A 23,093-nucleotide genomic window follows, 5' to 3' on the forward strand; every position below is an offset into this window, starting at 1 on the left:
TGTTGTGTTGTTCTATTGGTTTTCTGTTCCGATGTGAAGTTGTGAGACCGAATAATTGCCGAAAGGTTACTTGTGCCACAGTTAAATTCATTTGAGGGACGTGTTTGGATTCCACCATTTCACACCTCAGGATGGATTCTCCAGTTGTCACTGAGACTAACCGAGCTTTTCGATGATAACCAGCCGATAACATCATAGGAAGATTTCATCGATGAGGTTAAAGCATCCGATGACCACGTGGACGTACCATCATGGGCTGCTGTTGATCTGAACATCGATCCATCACCACCAGTCCCAACGAGAGGAGAAGTGACTGGTGAGCTATACAATTTGTAATTATATGTTTGACCAACACAATCAATATCTTTAAATTGTGACCCAACCCGTGCCCTCGGAAATGGAGGATTGTGAAAAGCTCAGGATCTGATTCATACACAGTGGGAGGTGGTCACCTGGACCGTACTATAATCTACCAGAATCCCTTGTTGGAAGATGATTATAACAAGGTTCAATAAAAGGAAGGAAGGAGACGGGAACCGGAAGACATTTCAACATTTAATAAAGTAATAACAGCCGGCAGCCCCTCGCGGCCGTCCACTGGCGAACAAAACATCAATACAAACATGTATGGGCCCGGTCCTATTTCTTCGACGGTCCGGTCGCTCGTTCGCTTATTTGCTCCCGATCTCCATACGTGATTCGAGACCGGTGCACGCACAGCTGGCGCTCATTAACAATTACTCACCGGTCCCGAACCACGGTCTCGCCCCGCCTACTCCACTACAATGATGTAGAACCCATGTACCATCAGCCCGGGACAATGAGCATACAACAAGAATCGTTGTCAAGATACATATGGAATTCACACACAACTGCCACACTTAGTTCATAACTGTTAACAGAGGGGTGGACCGAGTGATGGAGTGAACAGAGGCCTAGTCGAGCAATTTAGGGGTGACCGGTGTAGACACACTCTCATGGGACCACCTTTTTGACAGGAGACTGATATAGGTTCTCTACAAATATAGAATTCTTGATCTTATAGAGTAAAAATGAAAATGGAATAAGATAAAGTTGGAAAAGCTATTAGAAATTACTTTAGGATCATCAAGGCTTTCCATCATTTGGACAATATAAGGGTGAAGGCCCAAAATCCTGGGCCCCAACAACAAAGGAAAATAACCAGGTGGTTAGGGCGGGTCTTATTTAAGAAATGTTAAATCAAGAAAAATGGTGTGGTTGACACCCTCACTGACTTCATCATAGAAATATTGTAAAGCAACAAAATACAGGCTACATATTTTTCCATATTCAAATGAAGATGTATTGAAGGTGTCACTTATTAAACAAGTATGTGTACCACAGCATCATGTACTGTATATATTTTGTAGCTTCTGGAGAATGTTACTAAAATGACAACATAAATTATTTCAAAAACATTATATAATAACAATTAAGCTGGTCACCCAGTCCAAACGTTTACATATGTGACATTTAAATGTATGGTGTTGACTTCTTGATTATTAAAGTTGTTTGTTAAAGTTCTTTGTTTACTGTTTTTTTTGACCATAAACAATGCACTGTAAATAAATAAAAAAGTGTGCAGTTTAAACCTTTGTCTATGCTTTTGCCTTTACCTAGGAAGCCCTAATTATAAACAGTGCATATCTTATGACAGATTCTATTATCACTGAGTCTGTGTTATGTATGTCATCAATACAAGGCTGTTAATAGTGGTATGGTATTTAAAACTCAACCACCTGCTTGTCAACACTTATATTCGGGTAAACAGTCATGAGTCAAAACATAAAGGACTAATACTGTGGCTAATTATCAGCTGTCAGCAATGAGCTGCGTGCCATGTCTCTTCTAATCCAAACATGAAATACAAACTAGTTCCAGTTACATTATTCATTCGTTTCTATGATTAATGTTCTGACAAATCACTAATCACTATATCACTGTAAACCAAAGACAATAGGAGAATAACTCAAGTAAAACTTAAGGTATATTTAAGGGCACACTTAAGAGAAAATTACACTTAAGGTGCTTTATGCAACCGGGCCCAGAAGCATTGCTATTCATATCTCTTCCAGTAGATAGAGCAATTGTTTCATAGTTTCATTGACAGCACGACCCTACAAGACATTTAATCTGATTTGAAGAATTGAAATGCCAGTTATACACTTAACTTGAAATAAATAGCTTTCCTGTAGCTCAGTGGTAAGAGCATTGCAAGGTTGTGGGTTCGATCCCAGGGGGTTGCAAATACCTATGTAAAATGTATAGGATAAAAGCAATGTAAGTCGCTTTGGATAAAAGCGTCTGCCAAATGTATAAATATGTTAAATTGCTGTTATGTTTATGGGACAATAAACATTTATTAGTAAGGAAATGAATGGGAAAAGATAATCAAGGATATTAATGAACAAGGAAAAAACATAATGGTCACCTATGTATATATAGATAGATTCTACATATTTGATACGATCAAACAATATTTAAAATGCCCAGCTCTCACAATTATAATTAAGAGCATTGCTCTTTAGCGCCCCCTCAGGTGGGTTTCTTCTTGCGGTCACCGGGAGAGAGAGAGCCACGCACCAGCTACATTGTTTCAATCCTCCCATTTCCTGCAACACAACACTTCCATATTTCGTTTGAAGGGTATGCTGCTCTACCGTTTAACACCACACGTCACCTGCTACCTGGACACTGACGGCAATGAAAATATAAAGGTATGCCACTTTAAATAGATTTTATCGGAGTAACAAACATGTTCCGGGTGACATCACGCTACGCTATCAGACCGTGTCTGTGATGAAAATACGACCTGGTTTTTTTAATACATATGTGAAAATCAATCCTAAAAGATTCTTGGAAAAAAGCACTATAACTCTAACCGAGGTGTCACACACCAACTCGTCAACGCGAATTGTTTTTTCTCTTTCCGTGGTGAATACTGGGGTTACGTATGATCAAGTGCAGCTCCTCACACACAAACGCATTCATGCGTACGCACACTCAGCGCAACGCTGCGTTCACTTGGCAACGCCAAGCGCCGTAGACGGTCGCTTTTCCCCGCTGCTTTCGCGCACGATAAATCTGAAGAAAACCCCATGTTACCTTCAACCGTGCGGTGTTTATTAGTTTCATCCCCGGTTAACCCGCCTGAGCGCGCACAAGGTTGATTAGGGAGTGGGAAGAGAGCGCGCGCGAGGTTTGACGACTCAAGACGACCCTACATCTATGCGCGACTGTTACTCGTGTCCGCTTCTTTCAGTTTGTCTGTCTCTCTGCAGAGTGAATATGAGAGGGGCTCGCCGCAAACTGTCATTAGGTTGACAGAGATGGGCTGCTGATTTGGGAATCCCGGAGCGCAGGAAGCACCAGGCAGCACCATGACCGTATTCAACCAGGAGAATGTGGAGGATTATTATGAGGTTGGAGACGAGCTCGGGAGGTATGTGATGTTTCTTAACAGATTTGGGGTGTTCTGTTTGATGTAGTCGTTTTTCTTGGCACGACAGACTGTGTGATTTGCGAACTTCTTGAATACATCTAATGCTGTTTAATTAACATGCGCAAACGTCTCCTTAGAGAGAACTTCACACACTCCTATCTGTAATGATCCTGAATTGCATTTATTGATTTATGGGGTACAGATGGCTGGTGAAGAACCAGTGTGGTGTTGATTTCTCTTCTAGAAAGCCTAACTTGACGGTTTTATCGAGACTAATTGGGTTAGTCTGCTTTGCCTCATTATTTATGCAATAATTTGACTCTTAAAAACATCCACTCACTCATCATTCTCGCAATTTTGCACCGAATATCTTCGCTATGCATTGTGTTCATGCTTGTCCACCTGTTTTGGAAATACCAGTTGTAATATTATGTGAAACTTTATGATCGGTCGTCAGTGATGGATGTTCTTTTGAACTGGTTTTCATGAGAAGGCAGATTCTTGGATTCTCTTTGACACCACGCACATATGGACGAGTTTGCTTCGTTGTGTGGGTTGTGGGAAATCTGGTTCTTCTGTATTTAGGGGAAGCGATAAGAGTCTAAAGGATGCCAGAGTTCGTTTTTTGCGCTTATGAATGTTCCCCCTGTTTACTAGTTGTTGAAAGTGCAATACTCACCTCACTGCGTGTTAGACAAGGTGTAATGACAGTTTAGATGACTAGATTACGTGCTTTTGGTAATAGGGCAACAGAAAGCAGTATTGCTTTACGTATTAAAAATATTGTCTGTTGATTTTTATTGGTTATTAGGAAACTATTGTCTGTATATTCATAAGGATTGATTACATGCTGCAATCTGGACAGATTGTCATTCATCACAATTTACATTTCACAATTATAACCTTTCATTATGTTGTAATCTTGATTGAAGACACGTCCACGACATTTGTTTGATGTGTCCTTTACATATTCAAAAATATTTGAATAGCATTGGAGATATAACATTTACATAATATGGTTTCACCATGACAACTTTATGACTAGTTATTAGGTTTGCCCAGGGGCATGCAGAATAACAGAGGAACCGATCTTACTGTTTTGACATTGGGCAATGGATGAATTGCATCTTGAAGCTATTTATGAACACATTGAATGGGACCACCAACCATTGGAGCACACTGACACATTTTAAGTTCCCTATTTTATTCTGCATAACAAAAAAGCCCCCTACTAGCCCCAAACCCAACTACTAAACACGAATTCCAAATCAGGATGCACATGCACTGTTCTTAAATCAACTGTTAATTTGGCTTCATCCCAGGACCGAAGCGTTAAATAGCCCCACATCTGTTGCCCGGACAGTAAGGTTAAACACACAGGCTCTCTTGATGGGCTATAGGGACCTGGAACCTCTTAAATGAGAAAGTTTCTTAAATGAGGAAGTTTCTTAAATGAGGAGGTTTCTCTTTTCTTCTGTGAGATCTGACCCGTGTGGTCCTCGAAGCACTGGTCTATTGGCTGTTCAATCTGTGATTGTAGAACACTGCACTTATTAAACATTACTCAAAGAATCATGCAGGGGTTCACAACTAGAATTGTAAAAACGATTGCTTTGTTTTCTAAACATCCATAAACAAACACCCATTCTTGCACCAAACTCACGCTATTGAGTCAATGTTGCTGAGCAAGGTGCTCAAACAAACAGAACAGTGTTTTGACAACACCACAGTATTTTTATTTTCCAGGAAATCAAGTTGCTTAGTTGCTCATTATTAACCTCACGAAAGTAGTAGACCTGCTGATCTGCTTGGTGATGCCGAAGCATGTGCTCTACATAAGAGACAGCTGACATTATGTACAAGTATCTTGTGCAGTACTTGTTTGAAGTCGTTCCCGTCACTCTTTAACATTTCACTATTCGTACTTAACATACATTATACATCACCGACCTACCTTTAAAGAATGTCTGCCTGTTTCTTGTGGAATAAATAATTTGACCCACTCTCGGAGGCAAGCATCACATTTAGCGCTAATGCTCAATCTTAAGTGAAGATGAATACTCAAACAATCAGCTTACCATCTCATTTTACAACTTACTCGCTAAGTTTTCCCATTACATTATGTCTGTTCGATTGACTATAAGTTCTGCTGTCCCAGTCTATGCCTCTACTATTTGGTTTCTCTTTGTGTCTATCTGCTGGCTGTGTGTCTGAAAATGGAGGAGACATTTTTTAAACTAGAGAGGCAGTGCATCACCATACAAACCTTAATATGTAGTTTTAAAATTGTGCTGCAGAGAACTTCTTACTCAGTCTGCGATGTTAAGGAGGTTCATTTTACCAAAAACTGAGATCAAAGCAGTTTTGAGGTGGGCCACTTTAACAACCCTTCACAGAAACCTGCGCCCTTCGTTCCTGTTGCTCTGTCCGACAAGCTTTCGGTACCACCCATGCTCTCCCAGTGTGTGCACTCCCTGAGGAATAGTGAAGAATTTCTGGAAAAATGACACGCTGATTTTAGACAGAAAGGTTTGCAATATGCATTTGTGCGAAACATTCAGGATTTGAGAGAACTTACAATAATTTTACCTATATTTGCGTTCACATAAGCAAATGATAACGTTACGATGCAGTCTGCTACCACTGTCACACAAATGGATGTATAGCTAACCTAAATGTGGTATATTAAGTGTTTATATTTATATTGAAATTGTAGTAATGACAGTTTTAGAGAGAGAGAGTGTCTTCAGGCAGAGTTTTGGTCGGCCTTGTTCCTTCTTTGTGAAAATGAATGTAAACTTTGAAATGTTAGTTTAATACAGAAAAGAAGAACAGTCCAACAGTGACTTAATCTTTATTTGTGTTAAATACTGTTTAATAGCTGTTGCTTTACGACTTTATTGCTGAGAACGTCTACACATAATATCGGTGTTATGATTGGTCAGATCGCCTGTCAATCAAACTGCTTGCGAAGGGTCAATTGCCGCACCCCCTTGTAATCAAATGCAGAAATGCATGTTGTTTATTGTTGGCCTATATTTGTGCCCCAGTGGAAAAGGGTCAGCATGAAATACTGCTTCTCTTTTTGAGTTTTGTTTTTCCAGTTCAAGTAAGAAGCTTCAAATCTCCAAATGTGTAAACCACCGATTCTTGACAGCTGTTATTTCATGGTGTTTTCTTATTGTTATAAAGAAAATGTTCTTTGTGTTAACACTGCATATTAATAATATGCATTATAAGAATTTATAATGATTATATGAAGTATTTCCAAATTTTAGTTTGAAGTGGTTTGTTGCAAACCACTTAATCAATCTTAAATGCATATTCACACATTGGAATAAGAATACGTCATACCTCACTGAAGACTCAAACAAACATGGGCATTGTGAGACTAAAATTTCGAATTTTAGCTCCTGGCAGGTCTTAATTTCCCCCCCTGGCGGAAGCTTGAACCCTAGTATCATGCTGAAGATTGTATTGTTGGTAAGGCGGTTGTAATGCCAATCACAGAGGTCTACATACTTCACTGTGGCTGCGCGCCCATTTGTGTTTGCAGTTAGTGAAGTTTGGGTGTCTCTTCTCTCTCTCTCTCTAGTGAAGCCTAATGAGATCTGTAGGGGTAAAAGAGAGAGAATGTGCTTGAGATCAGAGGGTTTGTGAGCGAGCTCGCCAGGAGGGTTCCGGTGCACCGGCAAGAGAGTCCTGCTGCGAAGTAATAGCCGTGACCAGTGAAGCATGTTTAGGACAAGAGATTGGGTTTCTCCCTCTCTGTCATTTTCTGTTTGCTACATCGAATGCAGCATTTGAGAATACAGAAAAAATATTTTCCCTCAACTATCCAAACCCACCGTTTTAGCCGGGGCGTCCTGGATTGTACAAAGGTTAAAACCGACCACATTTGACCATGTTAATCAGTGCCAGTAGAAAAGCATTGTTAGTCACTGACGGTCCTAAATGAGCAAAAATAATGATTAAGGAAATTTTTGTGTATTAAATCTGGTAATGGACATGATTAGTTCAATTTGATTAACCTGTTAAAACATATTTTACACTTTAATCCATTTATTCAGTTATTATAACTGGTTTAAGCTTGAAACTGGTTTGTCAGTAAATATTGTAGAAGAATTAACTTTAGATGTAAATGATTCATAAAAAGACAAGATATTAATATTATCTTGTATTATTTCTATATTGTATTATTTCTATATTATTTATTATATTAGGTAGACAAGACATTCTCTGTAACGTAATTGCCCTTTTCTGCTTCCATCGCAATCCACGGTCTACCTCAACAGTGATCTCTTAATTTAAGACTTCAATTATTTTTTAAATCTTTTTAACTTACTATAATGTATGTACATTATTATATTTTGTTTATGTTTTCTAGATTCTTTTCTTGGTGACACAGTCTTTGGAGTGTACTAGATTAACATTCATTGAGAGTTGAATATGTATACGAAGTGCCTGCGACAAATACGTTCTTAATATTCATAATTATTATATATATAAATATATTAAACAGAAGTCACCTTGGTATAATTACATTTTGAATTATTATGAAAATATTATCAAAGATCAATGCAAGAAGTATCTCTAATGAAAGAAATGTCAGTGGAGGCAGCGGGCAACCAGACCAGATACAATCAAATGTTTTAATATTGCAGGTTTAAATTGAGTTGCATGTTTGAAAATGTAGAATCTGTTCCATTTTGTGGTTGATTTGATTAAGCTTGTGGTTGCTCACAAAGTAATGCTGTGTGGATACAGAGGGTAGTTATCATGCCCGTTGGTGGCCTGTGTTCTGTCAGTTATCACATGAGGTATCGGTCTTTGGTATCGGTGCATTTTAAGACTACAAATACATGAGCTTAGTATCGGTCCATCCCTAATACTAATGTCTTCCTTTGGATGCATGTCTACAGATGCAGTATACAACCCACTCAGCATTTAATACTCCACATTGTTGTTGTACACACACAGGAGACCCCTTGCAGAGTCCAGGATGTGTTGCACACTCAACACTTTCTCATTCATCAGGGTCTGGTTTAATGATGCAGTCACCATAATAATTGTGTGCATCAGCCATTATGTGATATTTAATGTCAAGAATTACAGTATGTATATAAATACTAGGAATCCCTCTCCAGTAAGCTGTAGCGAACCACGGATAACTGAATCACGACTTTCCATACAAGATAGTATGACTGATAATCCCCATCTTGTAGTCAGGTGGCTTGACCAAAAGCTGTGATACAGCATTTCCTGTGGCACATTTGTGAATATTCAGCTATAAATTTGTGTGAACACATTATGAATACTTCTTACATGTTCTGGGAGCGCCGTTAACGCAGTTGCTAAGCTACAGCCAAAGTGATGTAGTAGAAGGAATTCGGAGTCTGTGCTGGATATCAAGTGCTTTTCTTTATATCTTGTACGTCATTGTTAATGCCTTGTTGAGCATTTTGCTCGTTCCTCAGTTTCCTTTTATCCCCTTTTTACTTTACACAAAGTATCTGACCCTGTTTAATATGGCAATAGATGTTTCATCACAGTTCTTTCATATCACTGCTTGAATGGGTGCAGAATACCTATTTCTGGTTGATCACCTTTATGTAGGCATTCCGAAAAGCTTTCTTATTTTCTTCATAATTGAAGAATTATGACGGGGTTGAGTTACTGAATTATGAGTAGCTGTTAATATGTCAAAAGCTTTGCCTTTCAACACTTATGTTATTGTTTTGACTGTAAGTATTACTCGTCGAAACCAGGTGAATGTCAGTTTCTGTCTACATTAGGGCAATTGGAAGATAAGGCCCACAGCAGACTTCAGGTCTCCTCCCCAGGGTTGCTATGGGAACCGCCCATTTATCCGGTTCTTTCCAGGCGTAGCTATCAGTTAAGCTTGGTCATCTGTGTGGGGCTTCCTCCATTAGCAACGCTTCAGTAAATGAGTTCCGATTGACTGAATGTGAGACACAAAGAGAAAAAGTCCTTCATGCTCATAGATGAAAGTGAATTAATCCGACAATGCTGATTTTCTAATTGGTTACACTGTTTTATTGAATTACAAATGAGTCCTTGTGTTTTAGCTGAATTTGATTGACGGTTAGTAATGGTTACGTCAGGCCAAGTCATGCGCTTTTGCTCCCAGTTCATCTTCATACAGTGTGTTCTTTGTTTTTAACTTTAAATCCTCTAGAAAAGGTCAAAATTACATTCCATTGACATTCCAAATACCTTTCAGACAGATCAGAGAGAAATGCATTTTGGGTTTTCTGCACCACTTGTGTAAGGTAATTGTAAAAATAAAGATGGTTTCCCCCAATCTGTCATTAGTTGGACAAACTGGCAGTCTTGCCTCTAGGTCACGCTATTGGTTATACCAATGTTGTTATGTTGGCCCAGTCCTGTAAAGTTGGTCTTTTGTTGCCTTAATTGCATGCTTTAATTATTTTATATATTTATTTTTAAAATTATGGGCATGTTTATGCCTTTTTTGGATAGTACAGCACCTAAGGAGAGGACAGGAAAGTACAGAGAGGAGACAGGACCTCAAGAAGAGAATCAAATTTGTCGCATGCACATTGATGGCGCACTACCTACTAGGCCACCGGCTCCAACATGGTCTAAGATGTCTCTCCCTTACAAGTTTTACCGAAAGAGCTTGATGAGAAATAACACAGTTTTGTCAAAAACAATATGGGGTAGACAGAACAGACAATGCAAATTGGAAATGCTCTTTTGGTGAATGGACATGTGACATTGGATGGGTTCTTAAGACAGAGGGCATGTGATTGAAGTTAGCAAAATTGATATTACTTACGATTATCTTATTTGTACTGCTTTTTAACATTTGAATTGTAACACTTTATCCTCCCTCATTCTTGTAAAGTAGCAAAATTGTGTTTGCTTTGAGAAATCCTTTGAAAAGGGGTGAACATTTCTAATAATGCATACTAACCCAATATGGAACTTTCCATAAATTAAAAGGTTGTTGTTATATATACCTAAAGATACTCTGAGGTTGGAGGTTTCATATGAAGTTGTTTTCTGTTGTGACTAAATTTGACAGGTTCCGTTCTTCACAGGATCTTTGTTTCAGTAAACATAAGATCCATTAATTTAGCTTTTATTGGACAGTATCTACAGTGGCCATGACGTGCATTCAGTTGATAGAAACTGTGTCTTTAGAATCGGCTTCTTGGAAGTGTTTTTATGTAAATACATTGTGTAAATGGTAAATGTTAGCTCAAGATGTTTCTGGGTCTTTTGCTTACGAATTCAAACCAACTTTAGTTTATATTATCTGATATTATGTGACATTATGTTTAATTCTATGTTCTCTAGTACGGCAAATCCCACTGCATCTCCCCAATATTTTATTAATATTTTATTCTATCTTTCCCACCTTATTCTGTTTTAATTCCATTCTTTTGATTATTTTTACTCTGTTCAATTGATCACTGTGTGTGATTGTGTATGTGACAACTTTGGTTTATGGAGTTTCCAACAACAAGTCTATGTACATTTTCGAATAATAGGATGTTATCATGACCTTACATTTGTCTAATCCCCTCCTTTCTGTCAGCCAACTCTGATCTGATTGGTCAGATGGTCTAGTCTGCTGTGATTGGTCTATCACGTGCACTGTCACAAATGAAATGTAAGTGGGCATTGCGTGGAGTGAGGCAAATCTGACCCGGAAAAGAAATTAGAACGACAGACGACTCGTTTCGTGTGATTCAGAGTCGACTCCTTTTTTACCAATAACTTTGTTATTCGTTCACTTTCGGCTTTACAAATTGGCAGACTGCTTACATTCAAAGAAAGCAACATATTATTTTTAAGGACATTGTAATATTTACTCTCAAACAGTTAGTTAATGCATTAGCCAAGATTAACAGGGAACAATACTTCTAAAACATTTATTAATCTTAGGTCATGTTAATTTAAGCATTTACTAAAACATAATGCATGCAAAATGAATGTAGAATAAGAGGAAGGAACCTGCCACATAATCAACTAAATGTTGCATAGTAAGATTGCTTCCGATGATTCTACAAACTCCCAATATTCTTGTCTCAAACCTCAGTGTGTGTCAGCTTTACTCTATCTGCAGCTCTGTTTCCTTGGTTACTCCTGTGTGGCACTACTGCAAAGATATTGCATAACGTGTGCAGTTTGGGTGCTAAAGATTAGTGGGCTCTGTTTTCTCTGAACTGTCCACCCACATTCATTTTTCACTGATGAACCAGTATGACTCGCATACACAAATGATCATTCAAAATGAAGTGCATCCAAACAGTCTTATTTCTCTTATTTATTTAGTTATGTGGGTGCCCTGCCTACCATTCCCATTAGGCATGTTGATATTCTTTGGAATATATATGTTGAAATTGTGTCAACAAAGTGTGCTTAAAGGCGGAATGGGTAATAGTAAGGTGCTAACTTAAGCCTTATAGCACTGAAATCATAATCCCACTGTCTATGCGAATCACCGTTCAAAGCCACGCCTCCAAAACACATGAACAAGCACAAAGCAGAAGCTCTAGGATCAATTCCAATAAAATCATGTCGCATTCACCAGTGAGAACACGTTATAGTCCAAAGTAAATAACGATTCTACAATAGGGAAAACAGCTTTAAACAACAGCTTTAAAACGGGAATAAGTTTGATGGGAAACGGGAATGCAGCAAAGTTTGACGCTGGGCAACAATGTCATTGAGCAAATTCATAAAGGTCCACATACTACATAAGCTACATAATCAAAACCCATCAAAATCGAGTCATAACATGTACAATATCTACCTTCTTGTCCAGAAGTAACCATGGCAGAAACCTTGATTCCGGTAGCTGCTCCCAGCATGGAAACGCAACATCGATTATAATCTTCCCCGTCACATTCTCGTGTTGGCCAGTATTTTTCTGTTTTTCATACAGATCTCCTGTGAAACCTCCGGAACACAACCGCGAACAGATCAAGCGGGAAACCCCCAGAAAACGGCCGCGAACCGACCGACAAAGACTGGAATTCATTCACGAATGGAATTCTGTTTTCACCCAAAATATGTTTACAGAAAATGTACACACAACCTATCGTTTAGTTTGGACCGAATGTAATGATGGGGCGAAGGTTTTTTGGTCCTACGCCTTTCAGAGACAATTTATAATTATAAAAATATAATTGGACCACACCACTTTAGGATGTAACGAGATTTCCAACCAGCATGACAAAAAATTCTAGACTGGTTCACCTTTTCTGCCTTTAAAGGGATAGTTCTTCCTAAAAATACAATTTGATGCTTATTTACTCCCCCCAAGCCCATCTGAGATGGAGGTGACATTTTTTTCTTTAGTAGAACAATAAAGAGAATTTCAAGGCAAATCCCTCTGTGCTTCTGTGACATATTAACGTCTTGTGAAGCAAGTCGATGGTTATTTGTACAGTAAGAACGTAATTTATAAAATTATGAGCGGTTTTCAACAGCTGATGTCTAATGTGTCCTGATAGCACTTCCTGTTGCATAAATTATGTTTGCATGATCCAGTTTGTTTACAACGCAGAGGGATGATGCTTGTGTATGCACGCATAACGTGAGCGCTGTTTGCTGTGACAGTTGTGTTTGTCTCCGGGCGAATGATTTGAGACATTTAAGACGAAACTAACTGCAGAGGAAACATAATTTAGCTAAACGATTTTCATGGCAGTACTACGCGTGTGTCGTGTTGACAAGGGGGGTGGGGTTCGCTCTAACTCAAAATCATTTAAAGAGACATGCACTAAAAATTAAATATGTTGTTTAAGCAACATACGCACATTGTTTAAGCAACATACACTGATTTTTGGTATGCACCGGTATATCGCCCAGCACTAACTCCACCTGCATTATTATTCAAGAATAAAGTCATATTTAGTCAGGATGCCTTGAGGGTTAAAACTTGGGAAAAAAATGTCTGCCTCTGAAGTATCCCTTTACACTTAATCTGTTATCCTAATCTAAAATTGGGATCAAAATAGTGAATCGACATCAGTCAAAGTGATTTGTTAAATGTTAAATATTGATGTTAAGTGGATTGCTGGAAAACTGGAAGGATGCCCAGATGGCCCAGAGCCCACACTTTTTACTTGGTTTTAAAATCCTTCTATTGATCCAACAATGAGCGTTCATTTTTGTACAACTGAACTGTTTGCATGATGTCAGCATTTCTCAGTCATTCACTTTGCAATTTCTGCTGTTTTAACATTTCTGAGTTAGGCAATGATTCTGATTAAGCATGCATGTTAAAAAAAGACTGATGGCTACAATAAAGTTGTTTGCCAACATGTGCCATCATACAGACTATCACCATTTATGTCTGAAGACTTATCCTTAGATGCATTATTTGCAGAAATACATTGGATTGGATAGAACTGGAATGCATATCTACACATTAAGAATGCTAGTGTGAATTGGGGGAAAGCAGAGATACTGAACTAAGGTCAGTTAATGCTCAAATGCACTCTCTGGTGACTGGTCCAATTATGAAACATTGTCCACTCCACTGAGTGCTTTTGAACCCACCAATGAACTTTGCACAGAGATTGCTCTCATGTATCACGCAGCGTTTTAGTCAAAATCAATCAGGGGGACGCATAATTTATAGACTGGATTTGCCCCACAAGATAAGTATCATGTATTGAAATATCAAGTTGTTAGCTTAGCGCTGGTTGCATAGGGTTTGTCAATGATACTGGCAGCCTTTTATGACTTCATGCTGTCACTTCTTTGTAACTGTCATGCTGTTTTACTCCAGTATTCATATTTAACATCCTTCTATCCCCTGTAAAGCATTTGAAATGAATGAAGCCCCAACAAACCAGCACTGCTAATGCTATGTCTTACCATCTTCTGAACATACCAAGTTTGACTTCCTCCTCCCAGAGACCTCAGACAGAGATTAAAGTAGAAGTTTGGCAGCAACTTTGTTTTTAAGTCTGGAGAAAGAACAGCCTGGATGAGAGACAAGAGGAAGTTAGAGGAGATGAGGGAACTGAAATGAGGCCATATTCCCAGGTGCGTTTCCCTTGCTCAAAAATTCAAAAGTGCAAGACTTTCGATGGGAGAAATAACAGGGTAACCCCGGCTAGTGTTACGTTTTCAGAATTGGTAAATGTTTGGTTGGTTGGATAATTAACCGTTTTTATCGCAGGGCTCCTCGGTTGTAATAATATGGGGGTTGTTGAAAGGAATCTGGGGGCTGGTGTTGTGTTAACCAGTTGGGCACCCCGACGGACAGCCAATGGCAGGTCTGCACAAAAGCTGCTTTGTCATAAAACTCGCAGAGGTCAAACTCCAGGCAACATAATTATACAAAGTCGTTATTATCAGATGAAGGCTGAGGCCAATCTGAAATCTACACTAGTGTTTATGTTGTAAGTCTTTATATCTCTATCTATTTTCATCCAAAAATAACTGAATCTCATTATTTATATCTAGTTATAATACTTAGGGTTTAAAGAATAAACACTTTCGATGAAGCAATTAACACTTTCCAAATTGTATGTTGCAGTTATTATTTTTGAATGGTGTAATTCCTAAGTGTGTCTAGTACTGTTTTTTTTTTACGTCCCAGCTGAGTTCCGTCTCTTGGTTTGGTTTTTCCCATCACTTCTGAATGGATGCCTTTGAGACCACTTTCTTTTCTCTGCTGCTATTCTAAGATTTTATGATGCTAGTCTGGCACCAGGTGAAAATGCATCCCATTACCGCAATGTAAACATACTGTAAAACCCAGATGAGAGTTAACACATTTCCTGAACCACCTGACAATCTCTGCTTGAGGATGAGCCCTTAGAGAATTTAACCAGAGCTGGTAAAAACCAACAACTCATGTTGCATCCTAAATTGGCTTGTGAATTTTTTCAGTTCAGTTTTTCTTCTTTATAAGGTTATATAACAATTATACAGTTCTCTTCAAAGGTCTGTAGTCTTCGGAAGGATCTTAGTATACAAAAGTATGTCTAATTTTTATATTTTGTTTTTAGTTAACATAACAGGGTTTTTACTGCTTCCTCGTTCTACTGGCTTTTTCAATTTCCCGCTCAAATGAGCAAGCTTGCGTGCCATATTGCTAAATGTCTACCTCTTCCAAAGTGTTGACAGCTGTCTCATTTGACTGTCCTTAGCCATAATCTGTAGTCGTTCAATATCAGATGCCTCTTATGCAATTTTAGGGATCACTCCCAATGTGCAATAGTATGATTGAAATATGAAGCTGATTCTATTATTTATTCATTATAACAAAGAGGAATTATTAATTGTTTCCAGTGGAAAGTGGTTCGGTCTAGTGTTTCTTTTTTGGCACACGCTGAGCCACCAGTGAGACCAAATGAGAGGCTCAAAGATTATTGTTCGTGGTCCAGTTACATTTTCTCTGGGTTTATGGGGTTTTGATGAGCCCATCAGACTCATTTTGATTGGGATTACAGCAGGATTGAGGCCAAAGATTAGAAGGATGGTTATCTTCTGCTCCTCCAACTGATTAAACCGTCTGTTGCTTCTCTGGGTCTAACAGCAGGAGGATGACCTTTGAGATGTCTCTTAGTAATAACCCATGGGGTGATCTTAGATCAGTGCTAGACCCTATCCACACTTAACTTTCAGATGAAAACGCATCTTTTTTGGTAGTCAATGGTGCATTAGAACTGAAAATACTAACGTTCTTCCAAATATGTCTTGGACAATGTCTTTTCTGATATTGAAGTATAACAGCACTTGGATGCTCTGAAAACTATTGGTGGCTGTGAGTTTACACATCTGTTTTTGTGGCATTCCAGGCAGGTTGTCAGTCTGTGCTAGCAACACACAATGCATGGTCTTGCTCTGGCTTTATTATTAAACGTTTTATTAGTTGAGCATTAAGAGGCAAAACAACTGAACTGTCTATGCTGACAGTTCAGTTCTAAATCTAATTAATTTCCCTCTCGTTTATTAAAGAAGAATAAAAGCAGTATCACTCTTGCAATGTTGATGATGTTAATATCTGAAACATAGCTGTTTCTTTTGTGAATGAATATTCATCATGTACGGACCCTCATATTTTTTCAAACCTGTATGTCATTCTAATTTCTGCAGATCACAAAAGAATATATTTTGAAGAACACTGGTAAACAAACAACATTGCCCCTCATTGATTTCCATTGTATTGGCACAAAACCACATATTTAAGTAAATATTATTTTGTGTTATACGGAAGAAAGAGTCTTATACAGAGTTTGGGTAAATAAATTACAGATTTCTTTTGGTGTGGGGCGACTATCTCTTTAAACAATATATCTGTGGTATACAATACATTTATAGAAAGTTTATCCTATTATGGTGCATGGCTTAAGTCTGGTTTATATCAAATGTGTTCATTACAATTAATATCTTTCCGTCATGTCATTTCTGCTTATTTTTTTTCTAAGTCCGCAATAGACGAGGCATCTGTGTACTTCTCTGTGAAAGCAGAAATGCTGCATAATGACTGTGCAGCACAACAAAAGGTGCTCGGAATCCTAATAGCTACTGTAAGTTGGACCAGAGTTCAGCTTCATAGGAGAGAGGGACATTTGGAAGATAAATCATTCAGGGAACAAAATCATAACAAACATAAGGCAAACCTTGCACAAAAGAACAACAGGGTGAGATTTGATCAAGCCTCTCGGACATTATTCTGCCCTGATCCCATGTTCATTAGTTCCTGTCATAGGTGATTCTGCTATGGCACCGGGTCAGGCTGATGTTGCGGATTTTGACAATGACATTCAAATCCAAAAGAAAGCTTGATCGGGCACGTGGAATCTGTATTCGAAACACACTAACCTACTTTAATATTAATTTAAGGCAGTGCTAAACGGTTTGGACTGTCTGTATTTGTTACTGTAACAAATCTCAATAAAATGGAAGGAAGGAGGCGGGAACCGGCAAACATTTAAACATTTAATAAAGTAATATAACAGCCGGCGGCCCCTCACGGACGACCGCCGGCGAACAAAACATAATATAAATACAAACATAACATAAGTTCGGGCCCGGTCCTCTCTCTTCGACGGTCCGGTCGCTCGTTCCTTTTATGCTCCCATCTCCTACGTGATTCGAGCCCGGTGTGCGCACAGCTGGCGCCAATTCACAATTACTCACCGGACTCGAACCACGGTCTCGCCCCGCCTACTCTACTACAGTTACCCTATTGAAGTGCACCTGGCATTGTGTTTTCGTAGGAAGCCATCACTTTGTGAAGTATCTCGTTTTTTATAAGAAACTTGCCTTCTACTCATTCATATTTTCTTGTCCTTGAGCTCCCATTCCACAAAGACGTCTAGTATACAACTTAACAAAGCAACTTTCCGTACATTTCAAGGCATAAATTATCATTATGTGTTCACTGGGAATCAAACTCATGTGGCAACGCAAGTGCAAAGTACTAAGTGTGAAGCTAGAGAAACATGTCTTGTTTGTCTAGTAAATCTTCATTTCATGTGCAAAGAGTAACAAGAGGTTGTGGTGTCATCATAGCCAAGAAGTTGCTTTTAACTCGCACCTTTGTTCAGGAAGCTCACAATTATCCATAATTTGGCATTCAGACGTTAGCAGACTACATGAAAGACCAAAGCACCTGCCAAGAGATATACGCCCCTGCGCTTCAGAGAATTGAGGAGTGGTTAGACGTACGGCTAAAAAGATCTGACTGTTCATGTTTCCTTCTATGCGAGTCTGAAATTGTAGACCCCAGGTAACAATCTGTGTTTATCAGCATGAAAGAGATGTTTCTGAATTTAAAGATCAATAGAACAAATCAATAATTAACTTTCGCTTTGGTACGTACAACACAGAGGGAGATTGAAAAACATTCCACCCGATATTATCCTGCTGGATTAGCAACTCTTTGTGATCTTTATAATAAAGTCTCCCAGGGAACAGGTGCCATAAAACCATAAATTCCATACATCTCGCGTTGCCGAGTCTGGAAAAACGTCATGTTTCCTTGATCAGGATTCCCACCCATTGGTGTTGTGTAATGCAAATCTCCGTCTCTTTGTTTGCCGTACCTAAAGATCTTTTAGCCGGCACGGCCTGCAGTAGGTACACAGAAAACAGGACGCAGAAGGAAAACAGAGGATGTTCTCATCCCTCCCTCCAGCCCTCCTCCTCAACGACCTGGCTCAAGTTTCACTGCAAGAGCCTCTTTCCAAAGAAGCAACAAAGAACAACATGATCCCTTGCAATGGTTTGACTGGAAGTAAAAGCTTAGTTTGCTGGGCCTCGTTGTTTACAAAAAGTTTAGATGCGCCCTTTAGTTCGTTTAAATATGTGAATTAAGTCATTAACAATGCTCGGATATTTTGCATCATAGTTTGTGCAGGAGTGTAAGTTAGAGATGAGGCATGTGGGGTTTCTACTTTGGTCCATATGGGAATAATTAGAGAGCCAGATTTCCTGCTGAATGAGTTGTTCACATTTGGGCATGAAATGCTGGGGAAATAAGTGGTGCTCAAATCGTCTAGTTGGTTAGTCAGCTGTTATGAATTAAACCAAAGACTACAGACTTTAACAAGCTATTGCAGTGGTATTACTGCGAATGATGAACAGTGTGATAGTCATTAGGCAAGCATCAGCCACGTAAGTCCCGCCTTCAAGTATACTTGGGGAAAAAAGTGGCTTTATAGACCACTTCGCGAGATGTAAACACTGGTCCGAAAGCAATTCCAATTTTGTTTTATGTTGCATATATGATTACATCTTTTTTACAACAATTTTTTGCAAAGATTTATAAACGCATAACAATACAGTTCAGATAACATTGTCTGCACTTTTTCATTTTTTCCCTCCGTAGATTTTTACAATATAAAAAATTTGAAAACTGAACAAGAAGTTCTTGACCAGCGTTGCATTTGCGTTGTTTATGTTTTCCAAAGAGGTCTTTAGCGCAGTTTGAGATTAAGAAAACAGAATTTATGGTGCAGGTTTAATTATTAGTTGGGAATGGTGTCATAGGTCATTTTGGAATATGCAAACACTGGTCCAGGAGCACTTCCGATTTCATTTTCTATTTATTTCTATGTAAATCGTACATATATAATAACATCTTTAAAATATTAACTTAACATTTTGATTTGGTTATGAATGTTCTGTTGTTTATATTTTGTTTCAACGTTTGTGTAGTGTTTAGAAACTGACCAACGCTGGATCTGCGTTGTTTACATTTTCAAGTGGTCTATAGTGCCGTTTGAGCTTAACGAAATATAACATATGGTACAGGTGATGCAGGTTTAATTATTAGTTTGAAAAGTGTTTTTTTCTTGTGACCTTTGAAAGCGTTTTTAGAGATATCTGCCTCTGCGGAGGAAATTCACACCGCCTTTCACACTGCGCACACCTTTTTGACCTCCTGTTAAAGCCAGTGTTTATCTTTGATTAAATCTTTTTCACACTTATGGACCCTTTATGAATCCCTTTCAGTCGAATTGTGACATGTTAACAGTAGATTTCCTCTTATATATTTGCTAGTATGTTTTTAATGACCGATTTTTTTTTTTTGGTCATTTAAATGTGAGTTGAGCTGCTTTCCTGTGCAAATGTACCTACTATCGTGTCTGGTGTCTTCCAGTTTTTCTTCCGTTTGCCTGTAGGAATTGAGCCCATGACCTTGGCATTGTTATTATCACTACTCTTCACCAGTTGAGGAACTAGTTAAAATAAATGATTCAAATATTTGCCTATATATCATCATCATCATCTCAAGACATCTGTCACCAGCCTTCCTTAGTACATTTTTTTCACAGTCTAAAGTATTTATGTTTACCTTTCCATCTAAGATTTATTGTCATTGTCTTCCTGTGTAAACATGTGTTGTTTGCTATATCATATCTTTGTGTTAGATGTATACTGAAAGAAATAGATTAAATTGAAAATCGATATTGAATTGTAAAGCAATCATGCACTATATTGTTTAACCACTTTACAATAAGTGCTTTCAAATAGGCTAGTTCGCTTTATTATACAAGTATGACCCACTGTTAAGATGTTCATATATTAAGATAAAATGGCATCCACCCATATATCTGCAGATAACATTTAGAAGCTAGGTACCAAGGAAAATACCAGTCGTTTAATGTCTGATACTGTGTTGTCACTCATTGTTTTTAGATGCAGAAGTTTTCTGGCTAGTTCAATGCTTTAACTTCCTTCTGTAGCTGTTTTTTTCATATTATCTTGCAATAGAGGAACAAATCGGCATGTAACAGTACGCTCTTGCACTGAATTTATATGTTCTTATTTTGTCATTTTCATCTTGTTATGCAAGAGCCAGGTTTTAATGTTAGTTTGGAAAACTTGAATATAGATTTAACTCTGTTTTCACAATACTTGTTCTTTACAGGATTATTTAGCTTTGCTGTGCCTTCTTCATAAGCAATTATGTGTTGTACTGTGGAAGAGATTGCACTTCTCTTTTTAGCATTTCCTATCACATGGGAAGCAAACAAGTTTTAAGAATCCAATCAAAATTGCAGTTTTGTGTGTTACATGTTGTGTGGTGTATGAGACCATCTATGTTCTATATGATATACTTTTAGTAGTCGACAATATTAACCCTTCAGCATATTTATATGTTCATAATGCTCTTCTTCTGTAGGTGTATTGAAATATTAATGAGTTGTAATGCTCTGCAAATGTTTCTGACCAGTCAAATGCTTTCCTGAATGATTTGCCCTTTTTCTTAGAGCCCTGCACGGGCCTTTAATCCAGGCCCTGGCCCGAGACGCTCAGGCTTCAACCGGGCCCTGCCCTGACCTGCCTGACAAGCTTATCAGAATTCTCGGGCCGAGCCCACCTAGAGCCCGATTTTTATTTCAATTTAGTTCATTAAATAAAAACTTGGCTTCCCTGCAATAGAATCCATATAAAGAAAAACTCAACAATTTAAGCATATCACAATGTTAATTTAAATTTTTATCATCACCACACCACTTTTTAATATAAACCGAGGTGCTCTGCTGCGTGTTATGGGGAACAACGTTCTGAAAACAAATGAAGACGTGTGAAAACGTAGCAATTCAAAATTATAATAATAACAACGTGCAGATTGTTTTACCTTACACAATTACTCATGAAAGAAGTCTAATCCCAAGTAAAACAAGACAGCCTCTGAACACGGGTACAGCCACGAGAATAATCTCTCGAAGAACATTGTGTAGAAAAAGTACTAGTCCTCCTTTCTTCTACAACTTGTCCTGCTGGGCTGAAGGAACGCTTGCAGCTACTGCTGCTGGCAGGGACACTTAACACCGTGCGAGCCAGTCTTGACATTCGGTAGCGAACACGCGGGCTCAACGGCACGCAAGCAGAATGTGTGTCAGCTTGAAACTTCTTATCGCTTGTTTATTTAATACATTTCTAATATATTAGAAATATTAATGAATGTCTACTACATAAAAAGGAGGACAGGCCTGATGTGAGCTTTGACGAAAAATTGTCCCGAAGCCCTGCCCGAGGGGCGTAAATAAGTCAGGGCCGGACTGAAATGCAGGGCTCTACTCCTACAAACAACACATTCACATATATTACCTTTATTGTCATAATTCAGCCAAACTCTTTAGCTATTTATAGACAGTTTCATCAGACGCACGTGCCTGGCCCAAAGTTAACTTGATAAAGTTTGTTGATCGCTCTGGCTAGTGGCTAATAATATAACTATTTATATTTTATTTATATTAATATTCATATATATTAGTATTTTATTGTATTATAATTGTACTATTATAGGAAATGCCCCTCTTCTGTAAATCTCTCACTACGTGTCACATCACTTTGTGATGATGTTACCGATATGTTAATTAGCGTGTGATGTCATCCAGCTTCACAGTTTCACTGACTTCTAGTCTAAACACTGTATTAATTGTTTTGCCAAAAAGCTAAATCCTTCCAGACTTCCTAGGTTGTCGATGAAAGCTTGTAGACAGATTTGTATGTAATTGATCAACCAAAATCTTTTTTAATAATGATACTGATAAACAAAAGGATGTGACTCATGAGTGTAATTTGCAGGCTGCAGTTCACTTACAGGCCACAGGTGTCGCCAATAACGATGATGCAAAGATTCTATAAATGGCCCAGTAAACATTTATAAATGGAAGAGTTGTGAAGTTGTTAGACTGTTGTAGTCTTATTAAATATTTGCTGGTTGAGTTAATGTTCAAGTTCAATTAGTTATTGAAAGTAGTTAATAATTTATTAAAGAAAACAAACATATCACAAAACAAACATAACATGTAAAAGGCTTCACTTTTTAGTTAAAGGATCTGGTAAAGATTGCAATGCAAAAATTTGATACTGTGTATGTAACGTTATCATCCTGTCAAGCATTTACCATCAACTAACTACATCACCGACCGACTGCAGTACTTCAGCTCGGTGCCGTCTCTGTGGCTCTCATGATGCCCGGTCTGAAGAGCACTTTCAACGGGCAAGCTCTTTGATATCCACTGTGATTGCTGTGGCACTTCATCACCATGGTGCTCCCAGTTTTGGAAGCACAAGAGCCCTGCCACACTGACATCTTGATACCCACATTTGCCCTATCACCCATTCAGAGCTTACAGAAATGGGT

At 38.4% G+C, this 23,093-nt stretch overlaps 1 protein-coding gene across 2 annotated transcripts in view; it reads left to right on the forward strand.

Moving 5' to 3' along the window:
- Window positions 1-2,596: 2,596 nt before the first annotated feature.
- dapk1 (death-associated protein kinase 1) overlaps window positions 2,597-23,093 on the forward strand; it is a 62,817-nt gene continuing 42,320 nt past the window's right edge. Inside the window, exons 1-2 of one of the 2 annotated variants that reach the window (XM_056746442.1) lie at window positions 2,597-2,738; window positions 3,303-3,463. In XM_056746442.1, coding sequence (XP_056602420.1) covers window positions 3,402-3,463 — 62 coding nt within the window. In that variant the 5' untranslated portion in view covers window positions 2,597-2,738; window positions 3,303-3,401. Of the gene's footprint in view, window positions 2,739-3,038; window positions 3,221-3,302; window positions 3,464-23,093 lie in introns of those variants that run through there. The other variant, XM_056746443.1, reaches the window with a different exon arrangement.

The sequence above is a fragment of the Triplophysa dalaica genome, chromosome 4, assembly GCF_015846415.1.
Source record: "Triplophysa dalaica isolate WHDGS20190420 chromosome 4, ASM1584641v1, whole genome shotgun sequence".
In the NCBI taxonomy this organism is placed as follows: domain Eukaryota; kingdom Metazoa; phylum Chordata; class Actinopteri; order Cypriniformes; family Nemacheilidae; genus Triplophysa; species Triplophysa dalaica.